The sequence below is a fragment of the Rhizophagus irregularis genome, chromosome 18, assembly GCF_026210795.1.
Source record: "Rhizophagus irregularis chromosome 18, complete sequence".
Lineage (NCBI taxonomy): Eukaryota > Fungi > Glomeromycota > Glomeromycetes > Glomerales > Glomeraceae > Rhizophagus > Rhizophagus irregularis.
In genome coordinates, this window is record NC_089446.1 from 3,388,028 (window position 1) to 3,408,454 (window position 20,427).

The 20,427-nt window shown below is 28.3% G+C and overlaps 4 protein-coding genes across 6 annotated transcripts; 2 read left to right on the forward strand and 2 right to left on the reverse strand.

Moving 5' to 3' along the window:
• Positions 1 to 1,232: 1,232 nt before the first annotated feature.
• On the forward strand, positions 1,233 to 2,505 carry OCT59_010344 (uncharacterized protein; the record flags this gene model as incomplete). The annotated part of the gene is made up of 3 exons (XM_066132948.1): positions 1,233 to 1,314; positions 1,382 to 1,458; positions 1,894 to 2,505. 3 exons carry the CDS (start codon positions 1,233 to 1,235, stop codon positions 2,503 to 2,505), a joined length of 771 nt encoding a protein of 256 aa, XP_066000542.1.
• A 718-nt stretch (positions 2,506 to 3,223) lies between these two features.
• Positions 3,224 to 4,549, forward strand: OCT59_010345 (uncharacterized protein; the record flags this gene model as incomplete). 2 transcript variants are annotated; one of them, XM_025310327.1, is made up of 2 exons in its annotated part: positions 3,224 to 3,298; positions 3,371 to 4,549. In XM_025310327.1, 2 exons carry the CDS (start codon positions 3,224 to 3,226, stop codon positions 4,547 to 4,549), a joined length of 1,254 nt encoding a protein of 417 aa, XP_025183346.1. The 2 variants fall into 2 exon arrangements, with proteins under 2 accessions (XP_025183346.1, XP_066000543.1); XM_066132949.1 differs by having other exon boundaries at positions 3,291 to 3,314.
• A 962-nt stretch (positions 4,550 to 5,511) lies between these two features.
• On the reverse strand, positions 5,512 to 6,700 carry OCT59_010346 (uncharacterized protein; the record flags this gene model as incomplete). Its single annotated transcript, XM_066132950.1, has 11 exons — positions 5,512 to 5,535; positions 5,611 to 5,641; positions 5,731 to 5,760; positions 5,845 to 5,863; positions 5,939 to 5,971; positions 6,043 to 6,077; positions 6,240 to 6,271; positions 6,359 to 6,394; positions 6,491 to 6,508; positions 6,598 to 6,617; positions 6,697 to 6,700. 11 exons carry the CDS (start codon positions 6,698 to 6,700, stop codon positions 5,512 to 5,514), a joined length of 282 nt encoding a protein of 93 aa, XP_066000544.1.
• A 1,424-nt stretch (positions 6,701 to 8,124) lies between these two features.
• On the reverse strand, positions 8,125 to 9,459 carry OCT59_010347 (uncharacterized protein; the record flags this gene model as incomplete). 2 transcript variants are annotated; one of them, XM_066132951.1, is made up of 2 exons in its annotated part: positions 8,125 to 8,948; positions 9,141 to 9,459. In XM_066132951.1, 2 exons carry the CDS (start codon positions 9,457 to 9,459, stop codon positions 8,125 to 8,127), a joined length of 1,143 nt encoding a protein of 380 aa, XP_066000545.1. The 2 variants fall into 2 exon arrangements, with proteins under 2 accessions (XP_066000545.1, XP_066000546.1); XM_066132952.1 differs by lacking the exon at positions 9,141 to 9,459 and having other exon boundaries at positions 8,125 to 8,892.
• Positions 9,460 to 20,427: the final 10,968 nt, after the last annotated feature.

Below are 20,427 nucleotides of genomic sequence, written 5' to 3' on the forward strand. Positions count from 1 at the left end.
TGGATGTTCTTTAACTCTTGTATAAATTGTTATAGCATTAGCTTTATTAGTTTTAGTGCGTTTTCTAAATGACATTTTAAAGTGAAAAATAGATTTTGATTATCGAAAAATATTTTTTTGTGATTTTATATATAACCCCTGAGAATTTTGTGATATTATGCGGTGATCAGGAGTAATAAATGTGTTTATTATATATCCTTATAGGATCACACTGTATTTTTTTTACATTTATTGAATAGCTTTATTGATGATATATATAATAAATGAATACTGTTTAAATCATTACAAATACATAATAAAATTAATAAAATTAGATTTTTATACAAATAGACTATAAATTAACTCGTGATTGATTTAATAGTGTGATCGTGAGAGTCTATATAATAAAACACTTATTGTATAGGTCTTTAGGCAATACAGTCAAACTTCGATGTACCGATATTCTATATACCGATAAATGGTCTGTACCGATAAATTTCAATTATCCCGTTTCATAATTAATAAAAAAATCTTGTTATACCGATATTATATAGAGTTTCACGATGTAATACGTAACGATACTTTTTCTTTGTCCCTTTATAGTAATTGTATAATAATATGTACCGATAATCTAAGTTACACCAGCATGTGACCTAAACTTTTTTGCTTTTTAAACACGCTGTTGTACTTTTTTGAAGCATGTGCCATTTTTAAAAGATGTATTTAATTAAAGAATTAATTAATCAAAAAGATACTTTTCGCGTTTTACACAAATCATGCCTTAATAAAAAAGAAGAAAAGATGTTCAAGATTTTTCTCAGACAAAGAAAAGAGTTGTGTTAACACATGCACAGAAACATCAACTCTGTTTGGACTATAAACAAATACCACGACCTACTCAAGAAGAACTTGCTGTTATATATAAAATTAAGCAAAACACCGTCTCAGATATTTTTTAAAAAAAAGACAAGTGGTTGCTTGTAGATCCTGATTCAGAAGAAGCAAACAAACAGAGAGAAAGACCACCTTGCTTTCCTCAAGTAGAAGAGACTCTTGCGTTATAGGTAACTAATGCACTTTCTGCAGAGATTGTAATTAATGGTGATATTTTACGAGAAAAAGCAAAAATTTTTGCAAGGGGGTTTGAAATTGATAATTTTGTGGCTTCTACTGGATGGATAGATAAATTTAAACAGCGTTACCATTTAAAGGAATATGTTAAATGGGGTGAAGCAAAAAGTGCACCGCTAGAAATGTTAGAAGAAGAAAGAAGAAAATTACGCGAAATTATTAAAAATTATGATTTGAATGATGTTTTTAATTGTGATGAAACAGGTAATCATTATAAATTTTGCCAAAAAATAACAAAATAATATCTAATATTTTATTTTATTTATTATAGGATTATACTGGGACCTTGAACCTTCAAAAACGTTAGCAAAAGGTCCACTTTCTGAAAAAAAAAAATCCAAAAAGTGGGTAACTCTCCTCCTTACATGCAATGCAACTGGAACTGAAAAATTAAAGCCACTCTTTATACATGCATATCAAAATCCATGAATATTAAATGGAAAAAAAAGGAGGAATTACCAGTTAATTATTATTGGAACTCAACCGCCTGGATGCAAGTTTCAATATGGAATGATTATCTTATGAAGTTGGATACACAAATGCGGTTGCAGCATCGCAACATTCTTTTACTTGTTGACAATGCTCCAGTACATATAATAAATGAAAAACAAATTTAACAAATGTGGCTGTGCATTATTTGCCACCAAATACTACAGCTCATTTACAGCTTTGCGATGCAGGAATAATTAATTCATTTAAGGTAAATAATACTTCTTATTAATTTGCAAATAAAATATATTTTGCAAAGTAAATTCTAATTTTATCAATTTTTTAATAATTTAGACACAGTATCGAAAATTACTTGTTAGAAACAGAGTTGAAGCATATGAAATTTCACAAGAATTAAATAAGGCAGTCATTCCTTTAAACATCTATGATGCTATTAATTTTAGTAAAGATGCATGGAATGCTGTAAGTCAACAGACAATTTTTCACTGTTGGCAGCATACAAAAATTCTTCCACTGGGTGATTTGGATGAAACAGATAACGAAATTGGTGGTTATGATGAACAAGTAGTTCGTGATAAATTGGCATTACAAGATCTAATTTATGAGCTCCCGTTTAATGATCTTATAGACGTAAATGAATTTCTTCATATAGATGATTGTTTAAAAGGTGATGAAGGGTTGACTGATGATGAAATTATCTCTATGGTAAAATCAAATAATGATGAATCAAAAGAAAATCTAAATGAGGAACCTTTAGAAATAATTTCAAAAAAAGGAGCTTTAGAATATTTGGATGAACTTATTGTGTTTTTTGAGCATTCATCTGATATTCCTATTGATTCTAATGAATTAATTATGTTGCAAAAATTAAGGCGTCAAGTATTAAAATCATATGTCAATAATTCAAAACATATTACATTAGATAATTTTGTTCAAATCTTGTAATATAACGTTATATATCATGCATTAATAAAATACTAATCTCAAATACAATTTATTAATAATAAATAATATTTTATTTTAAAATAATTGGAAAAATTTTTTTTTATAACGATATAGATCAACATACTATAATAATATCGTTACATAAAATTCTTTATAATATACTAATATTCCGATCTACCGATATTTTTTTCCTGTCCTGACAGTATCGGTACATCGAAGTTTGACTGTACTTTGCTGTTTTCGATCTCAACCATTTGATCGGTCATATTGTACCACTTCGTGGCACAATCTGAGCCAATCAAATGGCCTCAATCGAAAACAGCACGTTATTGCTTAAATACTATACAATAAGTATATATTATCACATAATTTTGTGAGTTATGTGAATTTCTGTGAAATGCCAAATATGTAACAGGTTACGCCGAGTTTGGTGACAAATAACAGGTGGCAAATAAGTTTTAGACCACAACCACATATTGGAATCTCGGCCAGCACGCGATCAGCGCGACGCTAAACGACGCTAAACATCACTCCTTACTCTAAAGCTAATATATTCAGCGTAACATTTCGGACCGGCAAAATGATATTATAATTATGTAGTTTTGCTAATTGTGGCTCAATAGGGGTCAAACAGTTTCGTTTTTGCTGGAATTTTATCATGATCATGACCAATCGCTTTGATCTATAGAATATTATCAATAGCTGTGTTTAATTAAGTATGCTATCATACAGTCAAATAGTTCGAAAGGATCAAGAGCGTGAGAAAGAGCGTAAGAAGGAGTTGTATGATAAAGTATGCGTTGCTCAGAGTATCAAATTTGTTGTCGGTAAAGCAAAAGAATTAACTGACTTGAATGTTTATTAGATATTTTCCTGCTATTTAACAACAATACTTGCAAGGGATAAAGAGGTAGTTGCAGTATGGTTAAGTATTTTACAAGATCGCTGTGAAATTTACCTTTCTAAGAACTCTGATTGGCTAGACAAAGATAATAAGTTTATTGATAATATTACGAAATATCTAAAAAATATATCGAAGAATGCTCCCGCAAAATCAGAAGATAACGAAAGGAATTTTCTCGTGGCTGTGACACTTTATTGTTCTACTAAACTTGAGTCTAGATTGAAAAAACTTAAGGATGATATTGAATTCTATGGTGATGATGAACACGTTAAATCTTTCAAAGATTTTTTTTCGGCTAAGGTTGGCGATACAAATAATACAAGTACGATCACGATATCCGGAGTTTGTAAAGAGTATTATAAGAAAATTAAAAAAGCTAAAGTTGAGTCTAGGATTCCCTCAGAATTTTTAAGACATATTAAAAAAGTGGCGTCTTATATGGTATCAGTTATAGGTATCATAAAATGTGCACGTAATATACAATACAAATCATTATTCTCTAACGTTCAAGTGTTTAAAGGGGGGCCTGTTATCATAAATAATCATCCCATATATTCGTGGAAAAATATTATCAAAAGGTTTATTGATGAAGACAAATATAAATGTTTCATGGATAGGTGTTCAGAAATGCCCGAAGTAATGGAAAGAATCAGTAAAGTATATACTGACAATGCTACACGAAAACAACAACAACTTGATGGTGATGACGTTAAAAAATATATATGCTCACATGCGCAAATGAACATATTGGCCCTTATTATCAACAAGGGAATTAAAAGTAGGGTGTTTATAGCAGTGTTCAAAAGATGTTGTTACTTGTGCAAACTTTACACTGATTTTGCACGAAAACAAGGATATAATATCATCGTCTTTGAACCACAATTTTTTACTAATTATGCATTTGATTGGAAATACATGAAAATATGTAGTGAATGGCAACTTCCGCATGTAGAGGATAATGACTTCAAGGCCAGATCCCTAATATATATACTAAAAAATCTTGATCAAATCATAGAGAAAAAATTAAAACACTATACCAGTAGTTTGTCAGCGAATTCTAGTGATGATAATATAGATATGTATATAAAAAAGTTTAGCAATGAATTTGAAAAATTTGAAAAGTATACCCTACTACCTTAATATATTTTTTTAACAAGGCTGCGTGAAATTTAGAAAATAAACAATATATGCAATTTTCAATTTGTGAGCTATACTTTTTTTATATAAAACATTATAATTAGGGAATATTAGATTTGTAGAGAAAAAGGTTTAATTGATAGGAATGAGGGTATATTCTATCAATAAAGCATAAAAGTTCAAAGCGAAATTTACTTGAATGTAAAAATGTTAGCTTAAAGAGAAACATCTCAAGCTCTAACATATAAGATGAGAGTTTCTATACTATCTTACCTATACTTTTATTTCATATAGGATATAAAAATTATATTAATGCAAGAGATAAAGTGATTTTATATATATCTGTGGACAAAATATTTTGACCATTTTGGCAAATTAGTAGTTTTGTTCATAAACACTCAATTGATCTATCTCATTTGAAGATTTTAATCATTAATATATTTTGGGAATTGCAAAGTAATGTATAAAAATTCATGCACATGTGCACATTTTAATTTTTATGTGCACAATTTTTAAAATTTAATATCACAAAATTTCTTAAAGAAAATATCAATAAAATTAGTAAAAATGTGCACTATTGTGCACAAAAAAACAATGCTTTATGTGCATATGTGTACATATAATTTTTTTTCAGATTATATATATATACTGTTGCAAAGGCAAATTTTTTGTCTTATCTGAGTTATCTCTGTTCAGATAAATAAAAAAGTTCATTAATCAAATTTGCAAATGGTCTAAGAATCAATCTTTAATCTAATTTTGTCTAATTATTAACGATTCTTATGTATTTAAATTTTGTAATAACAATCAATTAATTTTTTATTATTTCGCTTTATTAAAAATTACCATCAACCACTCATTGTCAACCATCCCATTGTCAACCATCAATCGTCATTCATCGTCTACCACCTATCATCCACCATCTATCATCCACAATCCATAATTCACCATCACCCATCATCCACTCATCCAAATAATTTTAAAATTAACTACAAAAAGAAGAAGAAACAGTTAGTTAATAGTTTCTTCAAAAAAAAAAGTTTCAAAAGTTTTTCGAAACTTACCCTGCTCATTAAATAAAGTCCGAAAGAAAACCTTCAAAAAAAGTAGAAACGGTTGGTTAGAAACCATTTCTTCAGTTAATATAATTTGAAAGTTTTTAAGGAAAAAGCTTCGAAACTTACCACTTATTCAATAAAAATCTGAGAGGAAACCTACAAAAAAAAATAAAGAAATGGTTAGTAAACCGATTCTTTAATAAAAAAAAATTGAAATTTCAAAATATTTTGAAACTTAACCAAAATCCGAAGTGGAAGCCTACAAAAAAAGAAGAAACGATTAGTTAAAGTTTCTTTGATAAAAAAAAAATTTATTTCGAAATATGAAACTTACCCGATCTGTTCAATATAAGTTTGAAGTGGAAACCTACAAAAAAAAAAAGAAAGAAACGATTAGTTTTTTATTAAAAAAGTTTCGAAAAGAAAATGAAACTTTACCGATCCAAAGCCCAAGGAGATATCGCAGCCGATACCTACAAAATAAAAAAAGAAATAAATTAAAATTTTCTTAGTTCGAAAAGAAAGTGAAATTTCGAAACTCACCTATCCAAAGCCCAAGGATATCACAACCGATAACTATAAAATAAAAAAATAGATAAAAAATTTTTTTAAAATTTCGAAGCTTCAAAACTAACCTATCCAAAGCCCAAGAACTGAAAGCCGAAACCTACAAAATAGAAGAAAAAAAAATCCAAAATAAAATTAAAAAAAAAAATTTTTTTTAGAGTTTCGATTCTTTTACTTTGAAACCCACCCATATATCCAACGCCCAAGAACAAAAAGCCAAAACCTACAAAATAGAAGAAAAATAATTTTTTTTAAAAAAGGTTTGAAGCTTTTTAGCTTCGAAACTCTCCAACGCCCAAGAATCGAAACCGAAACTTACAAAAAAGAGATTCACCGACTACAAAAATAAATTTCGAAAGTCCGCTATTTAAATCTTTAGAGGGTCGTAAGTCGAAGGTCGTAATACCTAGGGATTAAATGGGGGACAACTCTAATAATAACCAGAACTGTCGCCACCATAAATTGGTTATACAAATCGAAATCTACTATAAAATTGCGCAAATTTTTTACTTTTTCGACGCGTACGCATAGAGAAGCGGCCAAGTCAAGGTTATATATGCTAGCTCTATATAGGCGAAGTTTTTTTATTAAAATTATACCACTGATTGCTTTGTTCTTAATTTTATGTTTTTTGCTCCTTTATGGTAGAAAAAATTACATCCTTTTTTTTCGAGATTTCATTAAGTATATACTAAATATTTTTATATAAAACGTTTTAAAATAGCCTTTTCTTCTTTTATTATGTATTATTTTCGAGTGTGTAATAAAATTTTATATGTTTTTGAGGTATTTCAAACAGCCGATCCAGAATTTTAAAGAATATTTCAAAAAAAAAAATATTTTCATGTAGTTTCTCATTTTTTTTTAGATTATATTGATTATCGGCAGATCTTTCACTTTAAACATTGGGTACCGTTGCATTTTACTATTAACTCATAGTAATTTACATATGGAGACAGTTTTGGCCAGTCTGGTAACTGAGACTATGTATTAGTGAGCTTGAGGCGAGCTCTGCGAAATTTTAGGTTATTGAAAACCCGTGATAAAATGTCACAATCATCCTACTGTCCGAAAAAAAAGATGAAGCTTTGCACAGATGAATCTTCACTATCTTGCAAAATGCAATTAATAAAAAATTTTTTACATGACACTGATCGTGATGAAATGTCGTGGTTTTCCATAATCTTGGCTTGAGATTATCATAAAAAGTGTTCAGTGAATGGCCTCGAAACGTTTATTCTTGGTTCCGAATTTTTGACCTGAACTCGTGATTTTTGATCGTGAAGATTCTTCCCGGTTGCACCTATGATGTGATAATGCGACAACGTACTGTACATCTCAATCATCGATTGGAACTTAATAAATAAATGTTAATTAGACGAACATCATGTATCACGAACAAGTACAGTGGTTTGAGATACGACATATTAATATAATTGCATGTGATTTATTCTCAAACATTCTTGCGTGCAACGGGATAAAGATCGTTCCTTTGACCAATTTGCAATTCATATAAACCTTGATTAATGAACTCTTTTATGTGTCTGAACAGAAATAAGACGGAAAATTTGATCAACGATCAAAATCCTCAAATGAGATAGATCAATTGAGTGTTTGTGAACAAAAACTAATCGGCCGAAATGGTTGAGATATTTTGTCCGCAGATATATCCGAAATCACTTCATCTCTTGTTTTTTATATCCTATGTGGAATAGAAACGAAAGCGTAGTAGTAGATAGGCAAAAGTAGCATTAGATAGTATGGAAACTCTCATCTTATGGGTTAGAGCTCGAGATGTTTCCTCTTTAAACGTCAGCTACTCAAATTTTACTCTATTGGTTGGTGCTAACTTTTTACATTCATTTACAAGAAAAATAAAATTTCGCTTTGAATTTTTTATGCTTTATTGATAGAATATACCCTCATTCCCGCAATTACATTTTTTCTTTTTCTCTAGTTAATAAGGGTATAATTATTAAGCCCATTAAACTTAGCATATTCATATACATCATCATCACTATTATATGGATCCGGACTATTTCCGGGACTGTCAGGACCCGCTGGCAAACTTTTAATGTGGTTATTTAAATTCTTTTCTATGATTCGATTAAGGTTTTCAAGCAAAAATTTTAGGGATCTGGTATTGAAGTCGTTATTATCTACATGCGGAAATATCCACCTACTATATAATTTCATATGTTTTCCGTAGATTGCGATATTATATCCTTGTTTTATTACAAAATCAAGGTAAAGTCCGCACAAATAACAACAACTCTTTGAAACTGCTATAAACACCCTACTATTAATTTTCTTGTTGATAATTAAGGCCAATATTCCCAATTCCGCATGTAAATATGTATTACATTGAATAACGTCAATACCGTCAAGTAGTTGTTGTTCTCGTGTAGCATTGTCGGTATGTACGGTATATACTTTATTGATTCTTTCCATTACTTCAGGATTTTTCGAACACCTATCCATGAAACGGTTATATTTGTCTTCATCAATAAATCTTTTGATAATATTTTTCCACGAATATATGGGCTGTTTATTTATGATAACAGGATCCACTTTAATTATTTGAACGTTAGAGAATAATGATTTGTATTGTGAATTACGTGCACATTCTAAGATACCTCTAACAGACACCATATAAGACCCCACTTTCTTAAGATGTTCTAAAAATTTTGTGGGGACGTTAGGATCATTTTTAACTACCATATAAAACTTGCTACAAATTTTGGATATCATCATCGGTTTTGTATTATTTTCCTTATCTGATAAAAAATTTTTGAAATATTTAACGTATTCATTATTGCCATAAAATCTAATATCACCCTTAAGCTTATTCAATCTATACTTAAGTTTAGTATATCAGTAATTCGCCACAGCTGTGAAAAAATTATATTCGGTATCGCCTGATTTCACCCGATATATTTTTCAGATAGTTCGTAATATTTTCAATATACTCATTATCCAACAAGAGTTCTTAGAAAGATAAATTTCACAGCGATCTTGTAAAATTCTCAACCACACTGCAACTACCTCATTATCCCTTGCAAGTATTGTTGCTAAATTGCGGGAAAATTTCTCCTCTACATCCAAGACATTGACTTCTTTACTTGCTTTACCGACAACAAAGTTGATACACTGGGCAACGCACCCTTTACTATACAACTCCTTCTTACGCTCTTCCTCACGCTCTTCCTCACGCTCTTCCTCACGCTCTTTCTCCTGCTCTTTCTCACTCAAAGCTTTTCGAGCTGCTTGACTGTATGACCTTGACATACTTAAATGAAGTATTCTACAGATCAAACAAGCGACGGTCTTAAAAATAGATGATCAAATCCAGCAGAAATTTTGTTCCAATAAAACAAAAAGACCTGATGATGAAGTCTTTCTTTAAATTAAGGCCTGGGTAGAGAGGAGGAGAAAAGAAATAATAATCAGTAATTTAAATAATAATTACGTTATTGAAGAGCCATTATATAATGTGTTTAATGTGATTTCATATAATTATGTTTTAACAATGTATTAATAAACTAAATATGCAGTGTCCATATACCGCGTAAATAGACACGTACTGAAAAAAAAAGTCGACAGATTAATTATTCAATTGATCTATTCCCACGATCTAACCCATAGATTTACAAAAAAATCTGACGGCATTTCATAAGACCTTGGCTCTGATCTCGATTCTATGAAATGTAAAAAGGGTACTATAGCACCATCCGTTCTACATAATAAAGAAAATTCCATTTTTAAATCTTGTGTAATATTGACAATAAACATTAACTTCAGAACGGTTAAACTGTATTTTTCAACAATTAGTGGAAAACGCCCCTACAAAGCAATAGGCATAATTTTTGGCCAGAATCACGTTCATGTGATTTTTCGGCAAGAAAACATTTTATACAAAATCGATTTTATACTTCTGATCACATCATATAATATTAATCAAAAATCGGATCAGTATTTTTTAAAATTGCCCAAAATGACAAGTTTTTTTTTGTTTTCTGCTAGAGAAGTACATTAAAAGCGTTTTGTTACAACCCATTTTTTGTCGCATGCTTTTTCACAATCAGACCAGGTAATAATAAGCCAGTTCATAATTGTTCAATCGGCTTTTTTGGTCATGTTACACTAATCTCATGATCAAAGTTCAATTTTGATTGATAAACATAAGGTAACCAATAGTTATGGCTTTGTTTATTTTTATCAGTATTTTTGTCTACTCGACCAAAATGACCTACGTTTTTAGTGGTTCACATTGAACGGTCAGTTGATCATTCTACAGTTAAATTTATTAGTCTGAATTTTTAGTGCAGTTGACCAAATATCCCATTCAATCAATTATGAACTGGCCTAATATTAGAGTGAGACGTCGCCTAATTAATCAAAGCTATGTCAGCAACATTGATTATTTTACTATAATCAGATTTTTCATGTTACATGGATCAATTTTTTTAAATTTATCCGTTAAGCAAATTTTAAATGATCACTTTTAACGTAAAATTAAATTATTTTTGATCAAATAAATTATCAAATAATATGTTTGCTTTTTTTTACGATCATTATCTTCAATATTTTTCTGAATAGCATCATATTACAATTGACACATTTTAAAATGTTTCACCGCATGATGAAAACATGGGTTTACCTTCAAATTTTTATGACAAGTCTATAGATGGTTTAAGAACAAAGTTACGTTCAAATATTTCTCATTATCATATAAAACTTTAGAGATTTGGTGCTTTATTAGTTCAAATTTTCTTTTAAGCAAATATATCAAATCATTTTTAAAATCTTTGTAAAAAAAAAAGTAATTACTTTGAGATGGTTCTTAAGAACAGTTTTCAACTAAAAGAAAGTTGAAAAATGTACATAATATTTGCAAAAATCTTGAGTTTTATTTCATAATAAATTATTATAAAAAATTTTATTTAATAAATTTTATAGTTTTGCATAGTATAAAATCTGATTATAGTAATATAATCAATGTTGCTGACATAGTTTTGATTAATTAGGCAACGTCTCACCCTAAGGTAATATGCACCATATAAAATAAATCAAATATTGGTTATTTTTGATTTTCTGATAAAATAGCATTTGGAGTCTGTTATATTACCAATCATGAACATTTGCGCGCGTTTTCACAATCATGATTAGGTAAGATGTATCTGTAATATTAATCAAAAATCTGTTATTTCTTAACGTTGCACATAATAACAAGGATTTTAAAAGCAAATTTATGGCTGTCGTAACTTTGCCTTCAATTTGCATACATAAAATAATAAACTAGGAAATGGGAACCGTTGGAGCGTCCGATTAAAAATTATTCATCTAAGATAACTCACTAAAGACTTTCGTTCTAACTTCTAAGTTACAATATAGTACTTCTTCTATCAAAATAAGTAAAAGTTTAACTCTTACTGCTTAAAGTTTTACTTATTTATTTAAGTTTTATTGATATCACAGAGTTACGTGTTTGTATATTATTTTTTAGCTATGCAAAATCAATATTAATATATTTTAACATAATAAACACTTAATACGTGACTAAATTTGTATATATATGTTGTGCCTCAGATTGATTCTTGCTTCAGATTAAAACTACCAATAGGATGTGATGAATTATGTATATACATGTGATGATCTATATAGTAAAATTACCATATATGTAATGCACGTGATCTGGTGTTAATCTCACGCAGCATGAGTTTTAATCTGAGGTAAGAATCAATCTGAGGCACAACATATATAACAAAATTTCATTCGTCAATTAGGCTATAGTACAAAATGACTTGCATTTGAAATATATAAAAGTAGAATGTCCTCATACTTCAGACAATTACTTAAATAATGATTTTGGAACATTACATGCCTTTATTCTTATAAATCGACATTGGTGTATCAAATTAATAAATAAATTATAAAATGATCCATTTAAAAAATAAGAAAAAAATCAAAGTTTACACTTATGTTAATTATTTGACAATTGATGTATGGAAATCTCCAAATATTGAATACATTGTTTGACTACATAAGCTTTTTAAAAATTATTAGAACAGATAAAATTTATTTAGCTATCTTGTTATGGTCAAAAGTTCAAAATGAAACATTAATTAGGAATAAAATATTTGATGCTATATTAGAACATTTAGTAATCAATTCAGCTAATTTAATAAAAATTCATTTAAATAAACAGTTAATCAACATCTTTAAACTTTGAAATGCAAATAATTTGATAAAATCAATTAAGAATTTTAAAGTTTATTATGATCAATTACAATTTGAATGTTTTGAAAAAATTATAAATTCAGCCTATAAAATATCTAAATTCATTAAAATATTGAAATTTCCTTTTTATGTGTAAGTCACAGTCATATATACTTCTCATACACTTAAATACAATTAGATTAATAAAAAATCAAAAAAAGTTAAATTCAATTATCTTTCAAAATATTGATTCAATTTTGTTATTTGATTTATTAAAAAGCATAAATTTAGAAAACATTACAATTATTTATCTGCAAGGAGTTAATTTTAATCAAAATTCAAATTTATTTTTTTTGAATGAGTTAACATTATTTTATAATTTAATTCAATTAGAACTTAATATACGTACTAGAAGTGCGCTCCAAATGAATCTAATCAATCTATCATCTGGATAATCACGTGATGAATCAATCCAGATTAAAAAAATCAGATTATCAGATTATCCACAAATTGATCAAATTGATTATAATTCTGGCCGGAATTAAGTAATCTACATGGAATTATCTTTTTTAGGGTATGAGTAACATTACACAAATCCAAAAAAAAGCTATTTTGTTTTTCAGAAAAAATGAAATTTTAGATTTCACAAGATTCTAAAAAAGGAAATTTTTTGCTGATCATCTAATTTCAGCTAGAATTTATGATTAGATATTTAATTGTTGTTACGTGACTACCGAATATATCGATCATCTCCATTTATAGTAATACCATTTCACAAAAACCAGTTTTTCTAAATTTAGTTTCTGGTCATATAACATAAAATTTCCTAAAAAAGAAATTTTTTGTCAATCCCATATAGAATTGATAATTGATCAGATATCTGATCATCCATCTGATCTATTTGACGGATTCATCTGAATCTGCCTATTTGACAGATTAATCCTAGGATGACCAGATTGACCAGATTCGGATTCTACCTTTAACACATACAAATTTATGTTTTTTTAAAAAAAAATTCATTGATTTTAATCATTAATAATACATCAGTGGATCTATTACCTGCAAAGTTATAAATAATATTTCTTATTATAAATTTTCCTTTATTTAAATCAATAAAATAGAAATTTAAAATATAGTTTATATTTGATTCACATTATTAGTTGCTTTAAATAACTGTATATTAAATGTATTAATTTTTAGCAAATTTATTAGCTATAATTAGTGATACTTGGCTAAACTCTTTTTACCAAAAATTTCGGTTTCGTCATAGTTAAGTTTAAATTTTAATTATATAAAATTATAGTTTTATTATAAAAATATATGAAATTATATTATACATATAATAGTTTTATAAATTCCTTTAAAAAATATTATATTTTAATATAAATTTATTATTTTTTTTTTTTATAAGTAATTATTATAATTAAAAATCCATGAAAATCTATAAAAAATCTATGGAAATACTATAAAATATTGAATTTTGGCATTTCGTCTTTTAATTTTAAATGTCTAAACTATTTCAGTTTAGTCAAATGACTAAATATTTTGGTTTCGCCCAAGATCTCTAGCTATAATTATTCAGAGCGTAGCAAAGAACTATTTATTGTACAGAATTAGATAAATTTGTAGTACTGGTTTAACCCATGTAATTTTTCCTTCCTTCTACTTATATCATCACCACAATTTCCTTTTTGAAACATAATGCCCTTGCTTATTTTCCTTTATACTTTTTATTTTTAGTAACATTATATGCAATGTTCTTGATTATTTAATAAAGCAAAATGTATCATGTTCATTATATAAAAAAAAAGACCCCGTATTTGAAAAATTTTGTTACGTCACATTACTCTGCATATCACATCTGATAAGATTAATAATCAAACAAATAAGTCACATGAAAAAAAAACTTTGCTTTTTTTCTTTGTTCTTAATTCTTTTTTTCATTTTTCCCTTTTCTCTCTTTTCCTTTCTTTTGTACTTTTTTATTTTTTTCGTCTTACTCTTTTTCTTTAATTTTTTTATTTTAATAACCAGTTTTTATCATTTTTTTCTTTTTTAGGCATTATTTCTTAGCTCTTTAGATACATAGAAACTGAGTAACATCTGGAAATGTATTTTTTCGAATTTATTTATTCTAACAAAGCATTGTTAATATTCAATTTTTCTCTTTTTTTAGATGGTTGATGTTTAAAACAAAATACTGAAAATTATCAGCAGCGCTAAGGAAAAATGGTTTTTTATGAATAAATTTTAGTGTAAACTTGGCCTTTTCAGACTTTTTTTTATTTTTCTTTTAATGAAATGTTACTAATGGTTCTTTTCTTTTTTTCTTTTGTAGGTGATTCTTTGAGTCTCTTAGACATATATTTTGGTAAGTGAAGTATTCTTTTTACTTAAATCAATTCTTTTAGCGAAATGTTTGCTAATATTTCATCTTAGAGTCATCTGGACGCGTTAGATTTAGGTAAGATATTGTTTTTACTTTGCTATTTGTTTTAACAAAATAACAAAACTTTTACTAGTAATATTTTATTTTATTACCTTTATTTAGACAGTTTCTTCAAATATCTATGAACATGAATTTCAGTAAGGTTGGAAATCTGGTTCTCCTTAGATGCATTACGGTATGTGTTTAAATATTTTTTCTTTGTCTTTTTTTTTATTTTTAACAAAATGTAACGTCTGCTAATATTTTGTTTATTTCTTTAGTTGCAGATTTTAGGCAGCTTTTGGTTGGCGAAATGACTTATTATTTCAGACTTACAATAGTTTCCATTTCCCTAGTAATTTATTAGATGTTATATTATATTAATTAGATAATACAATACATATTAGAGTAATTTGAGTCTTTATAAAAATAAATTGAATCATTATCAGTATAAGTATCATTTATATCAATAATATCGTTATCATTACCACTATTACTATATATAGTTGAATCATCATCTAGCTACATTTATTAAATAATAATAATTTCTGTAAAATTATTTCTAAATTAATCAAGCTTCATTCCACCATTATAGGATCCCAGAAAACTAATACAGTCAAACCTCTATATACCGATATTGCTGTTTTGGGGAAAAAGCATCGGTATATCGAATTATCGGTTTATAAAAAAAATTTTGTATACCGATATTATTATAAGTAACGTGATTAATATCGGTATAAATATTTTAATATATATAAACATGCAACTTTATTCTATATTTATAAAATTCAAAAAATTTATTAACAAAATTGTATCAATTATATCAATTATGTATTACATTAGGGATTAGAAGTAAATATCAATTATATAATTACATTATTAGGATTAGAAGTAAAATAGCTATCTAATGTAGCCTGCTTTAAATCGGTGATATGTGATCTTAATACTTCATGTCTCAATTTTTGTAATGTATTTAATTCACTTTGATTAATAGAATTATTTAACGATGAATATTTAAAAAACATAACAAGATCATCCAAATCATTTAAGGCCTGAACTTTTGAAATTACCGATGGAATTTCTTCATCAGATTCAACTTCTAGTTCATTTTTATCTAAATTTACTAAAGATATAATTTCTTCATCAGTCAGCCCTTCGTTACTTTTTAGATGATCATCAATATGAATAAATTCATCCGCGTCCATATGATCATCAAATGGGAGTTGATCAATTAGAAATTGTATTTCTTCCCGTTCCACTTGATTATCTTCTCCTAATTGATTAACACTTTCATCCACTTCCTCTTGATTTACTAATGGAAGTATACCTGTATGCTTCCAACAATTATAAATTGTTTCTTGTGTTACTGCATTCCAAGCATTTGTACAAAAAACAATAGCATCATGAATATTTAAAGAATCGGCTCCTTTATTCAATTGCTGTGAGATTTCATATGCTTCAACCCTATTTTTTACAAGGAGTTTTCGATATTTCGCCTAAAATTAAGTGAGTGTATGTTAAAACATTAAAAAATAATAAAAGAAAAAAAAAATGCTAACCTTAAAGGAATTAATGATTCCTGCATCGCATGGTTGCAAATGAGAAGTAGTATTTGGCGGTAAAAAATGTAGAGTTACATTTGTTAATTGGGTATTTTCATTTGTAATATGCACAGGAGCATTATCAACCAGCAATAGAATTTTGCGATTTTGCAATCGCATTTTTGTATCCAATTTTTTGAGATAATCGTTCCAAATAGAGACCTGCATCCACGCTGTTTTATTCCAATAATAATTAACAGGTAAATCATCTTTTTTTTTACCTTTTAGTGCTCGTGGATTTTTAGAGGTATGAATAAAAAATGGCGTTAATTTCTCTGTTCCAGTTGCGTTACATGTAAGAAGAATTGTAACTCTTTTTTTTGATTTCTTTTTTCCAGAGAGCGGACCTCTTGCTAGAGTTTTTGAAGGTTCAAGATCCCAATATAAACCTAAAATAACAAAAAAAAATATCAACACAAATAAGTGCATGTAAAATCTGAAAAATTCAGTATTTACCTGTCTCATCACAATTAAAGACATCATTTAAATCATAATCCTTAATTATTTCACGCAACTTTTGTCTTTCTTCATTTAAAGTTTCAAGTGGAGCACTTGCTGCTTCACCCCACTTAACATATTCTTTCATGTTATGACGTTTTTTAAAATTAGAAATCCAACCATTAGAAGCTTTAAAATTATTAACTTCAAAACTCCTAGCAAAAAATTCTGCTTTTTCACGTAAAATATCAGTATTAATAACAAGATCTGCTTCAAGCGCGTTTGTAACCCATAGTGTCATAGCTTCCTCCACTTCTGGAAATTGCACAGGCCTTTCTCTTTGTTTTTTACTTTCCTCAGAGTCTAAATCTAGAAGTAACCACTTATCTTTATTCTTCAAAATATCAGAAACCGTGTTCTGTTTAATGCCATATTGAATAGCAAGTTGTTCTTGGGTAAGTCGTGGTTTTTTCTGATAGTCTAAGCAAAGTTGATACTTTTGTGCTTTTGTTAAAGTCACTCTTTTTCGTGGCTGTGAAAGAGTTTGAATGGCTTTTCTTTTTTCCGACATTGAGAAAAGGGAAAATTGCGTAACTTCATTTACGCGATCTAACCTTAAATAGTTAATATATCGGTATATAAACCAGATCTACATATACGTTACTATATGAGGGACAAACAAATAGTATCGAATAACGTTATATCGTGAAATCATATAAAAAATCGGTATAACGAGGTTTTTTTATTAGATAAAAAACGGGGAAATTAAAAATCATCGGTATAAGCAAATATCGGTATATATTGTATCGGTATATAGAGGTCTGACTGTATAGAGGTTATAAAGGACTTTTGGCCAAAAACACTACTTTTCACCAAAATTCAAAAAATCATTTTTTGTAAATATCTCAGCATCTAATAATTCAATTTTAATGAACTTTTTTTATTTTGTAGCCCTCATTCAGAACTACAATTTAAAAAAAGTTTATCGAAATTGGACTACTGGATGCTGAGATATTTATAAAAAATGATTTTTTGAGCCTTAAAAAATGGGTCAATTCGCTGAAAGTGTAACCTTTAATCTGCCGAACTCTTTCTTGTAGATTCTTTGACAAAAATTTCAGTAAAGAAATTTTAACTCTTCGTACTAATACAACTCTATTTTCTCAACCCACTATTAAGGATGGGTCTGCAAATGATTTTCAAAATCCGCAATATTGTGGATTTTGGGGTTGAATTGCAGTTAGTAGCCCGCAATTCTGCAATTCTAATTGGCTGCCCATAACTGTCAGTTATAAAAATGTTAGAACTATGAGTTCCAGTATTTTCTTTTGATTTTTTTATATAAAAATGCTGGAACTATGAGTTCTGGCATTTCTTTTAATTTTTTTTATATAAAAATGCCAGAACTTATGGTTCTGGCGTTTTCTTTTAATTTTTTTATATAAAAACGCTAGAACTATAGGTTCTGGCATTTTCTTTCAATTTTTTTTTATATAAAAAATGCCAGAACTATGATTCTGGTGCTTTCTTTTGATTTTTTCTTATATAAAAATGCTGGAACTATGGTTCCAGCATTTTCTTTAATTTTTTTTTATATAAAAAACGTTGGAACTATAGTTCTGGCATTTTCTTTTGATTTTTTTTTTGTATAAAAATGCCAGAACTATAGTTCCGGTATTTTCTTTTGATTTTTTTATATAAAAATGCCAGAACTATAGTTCTGGCATTTTCTTTAATTTTTTTTCTATATAAAAATGTCAGAGCTATGGTTTTGGCATTTTCTTTTAATTTTTTTTATATAAAAACGCCAGAACTATGGATCTCGACATTTTTTTAAATTTTTATATAAAAATGCCAGAACTATTAATTTCAGCATTTTTTTTTTAATTTTATAAAAATGCCGGAACTATTATTTCCAGCATTTTTTTTTATTAAAATTGCCAGAACTATTATTTCCAGCATTTTTTTATTAAAATTGCCAGAACTATTATTTCTGGCATTTTTTTTATTAAAATTGCCAAAACTATTAGTTCTGGCATTTTTTTTGCAGTTATAATAAGAGAAAACGCTGTTTCTGGCAGTTTTTTCCAATTACCAATCTATCTTTTTCTAAAAAATAAAATCATTTTTTTTTAAATTTTGTTAATGAAAAATGATTTTTTTTTATGATTAATAATAAGAGGAAATATATTTTTTATTAGTTAAATTAAAAAATTATATTTCATTAAAAAAAACATTAGTTTTTTTTGCAAACATTCAGCAAATCTGCAAATATTCCGCAATCCTGCAAATATTCTGCAATTGAATTGCGGTACTTTGGATATTTGTGGATTTGTGGAATATTTGCGGGATTGCGAATAATTGCGGATTTGCAAATCTGCGGATTTTTAGATTTAAAAATCTGCAATGTTCCGCAATACTGTAAATTGCAATTATTCAGCAATTACATATTTGCAGCACCATTCTTACCCACTATGGCTAAAAAAGATAACAAAAATGCTGGCAACCTCACGAAAGTCCTGCCAAGTACAAAGATAAATGAAATAATAATAATAAAGACTTTGGTTCTAATATTTTTAACTCTGATAATGAATACACAAATAAAAATAATAACAATCCTTCCAAGCACACCTGTATACCTCATGAAAAAAGATTTTGTCGCTGACTCAGCGGCTGATACTGGAGGTAGTAATATTACTCCTTCTCAACAAAAAAATACTGACAATACTTCGTCTACTCCTTTCAAAGATTCTGTTGCGCCCACTGCACCAGGTTCTAACATGTTTGGCACAGACATGTCTATGTATGCTCCAAAGGACAAAGAAACTTTTCCCTAAACACGTCTCCTAATAAGGATACTATAGTCTATAGACACCAATGATATTAATTCTCCCCTTAGACACGTCTACCATTTACATTTTTAGGTATAAATATCAAGCTACTGCACTTTTTCTGAATTCATTAAAAAATATTCCACCAATAGAGCTATGATAGACACTATCAATAATCTCCTTCTGGAAACTTATCATTTTTACACTGGATGTGCCCACATTTCTGATTCTGGTGATTAAGGTTGCTTGCCGAAACCTAGGGGTTTAGGCAAGATAGCGTTTCGCCGAAAAGCGAAATTCTGCCAAAACTATATTAAAGTTATATTAAAAAACTGGCGAAACTTTGGAGAAAAGCGAAATTGCCGAAACTTATTATAAATGCCGAAACTGCCGAAACTTTGCTGAAACTATAATAAATCTATAGTAAAATTTTGATGAAACTAATCGTAGGATTTTGAAGAGGTTTAGACAAGCAACCTTACTGGTGATCAAAAAAGACTCGTCATACATTTCAACTCGTCCAAGGAACGTAATGAGTAATTATTATTCCAACATGCTGATCTTGCCGATCTACAATTTCATCTGTATGACCCTAAATAACTCCAATCTAATGAAGATCTCTGGGCTATACAAGTTATTGACATTCCATTCTTCATTAAAAAGGATGATATTACTGCGCTTTTCAAGAAATATGGCAACATTCAATTCTCACAATCATACTTGTTCCCAATCTTCCGAA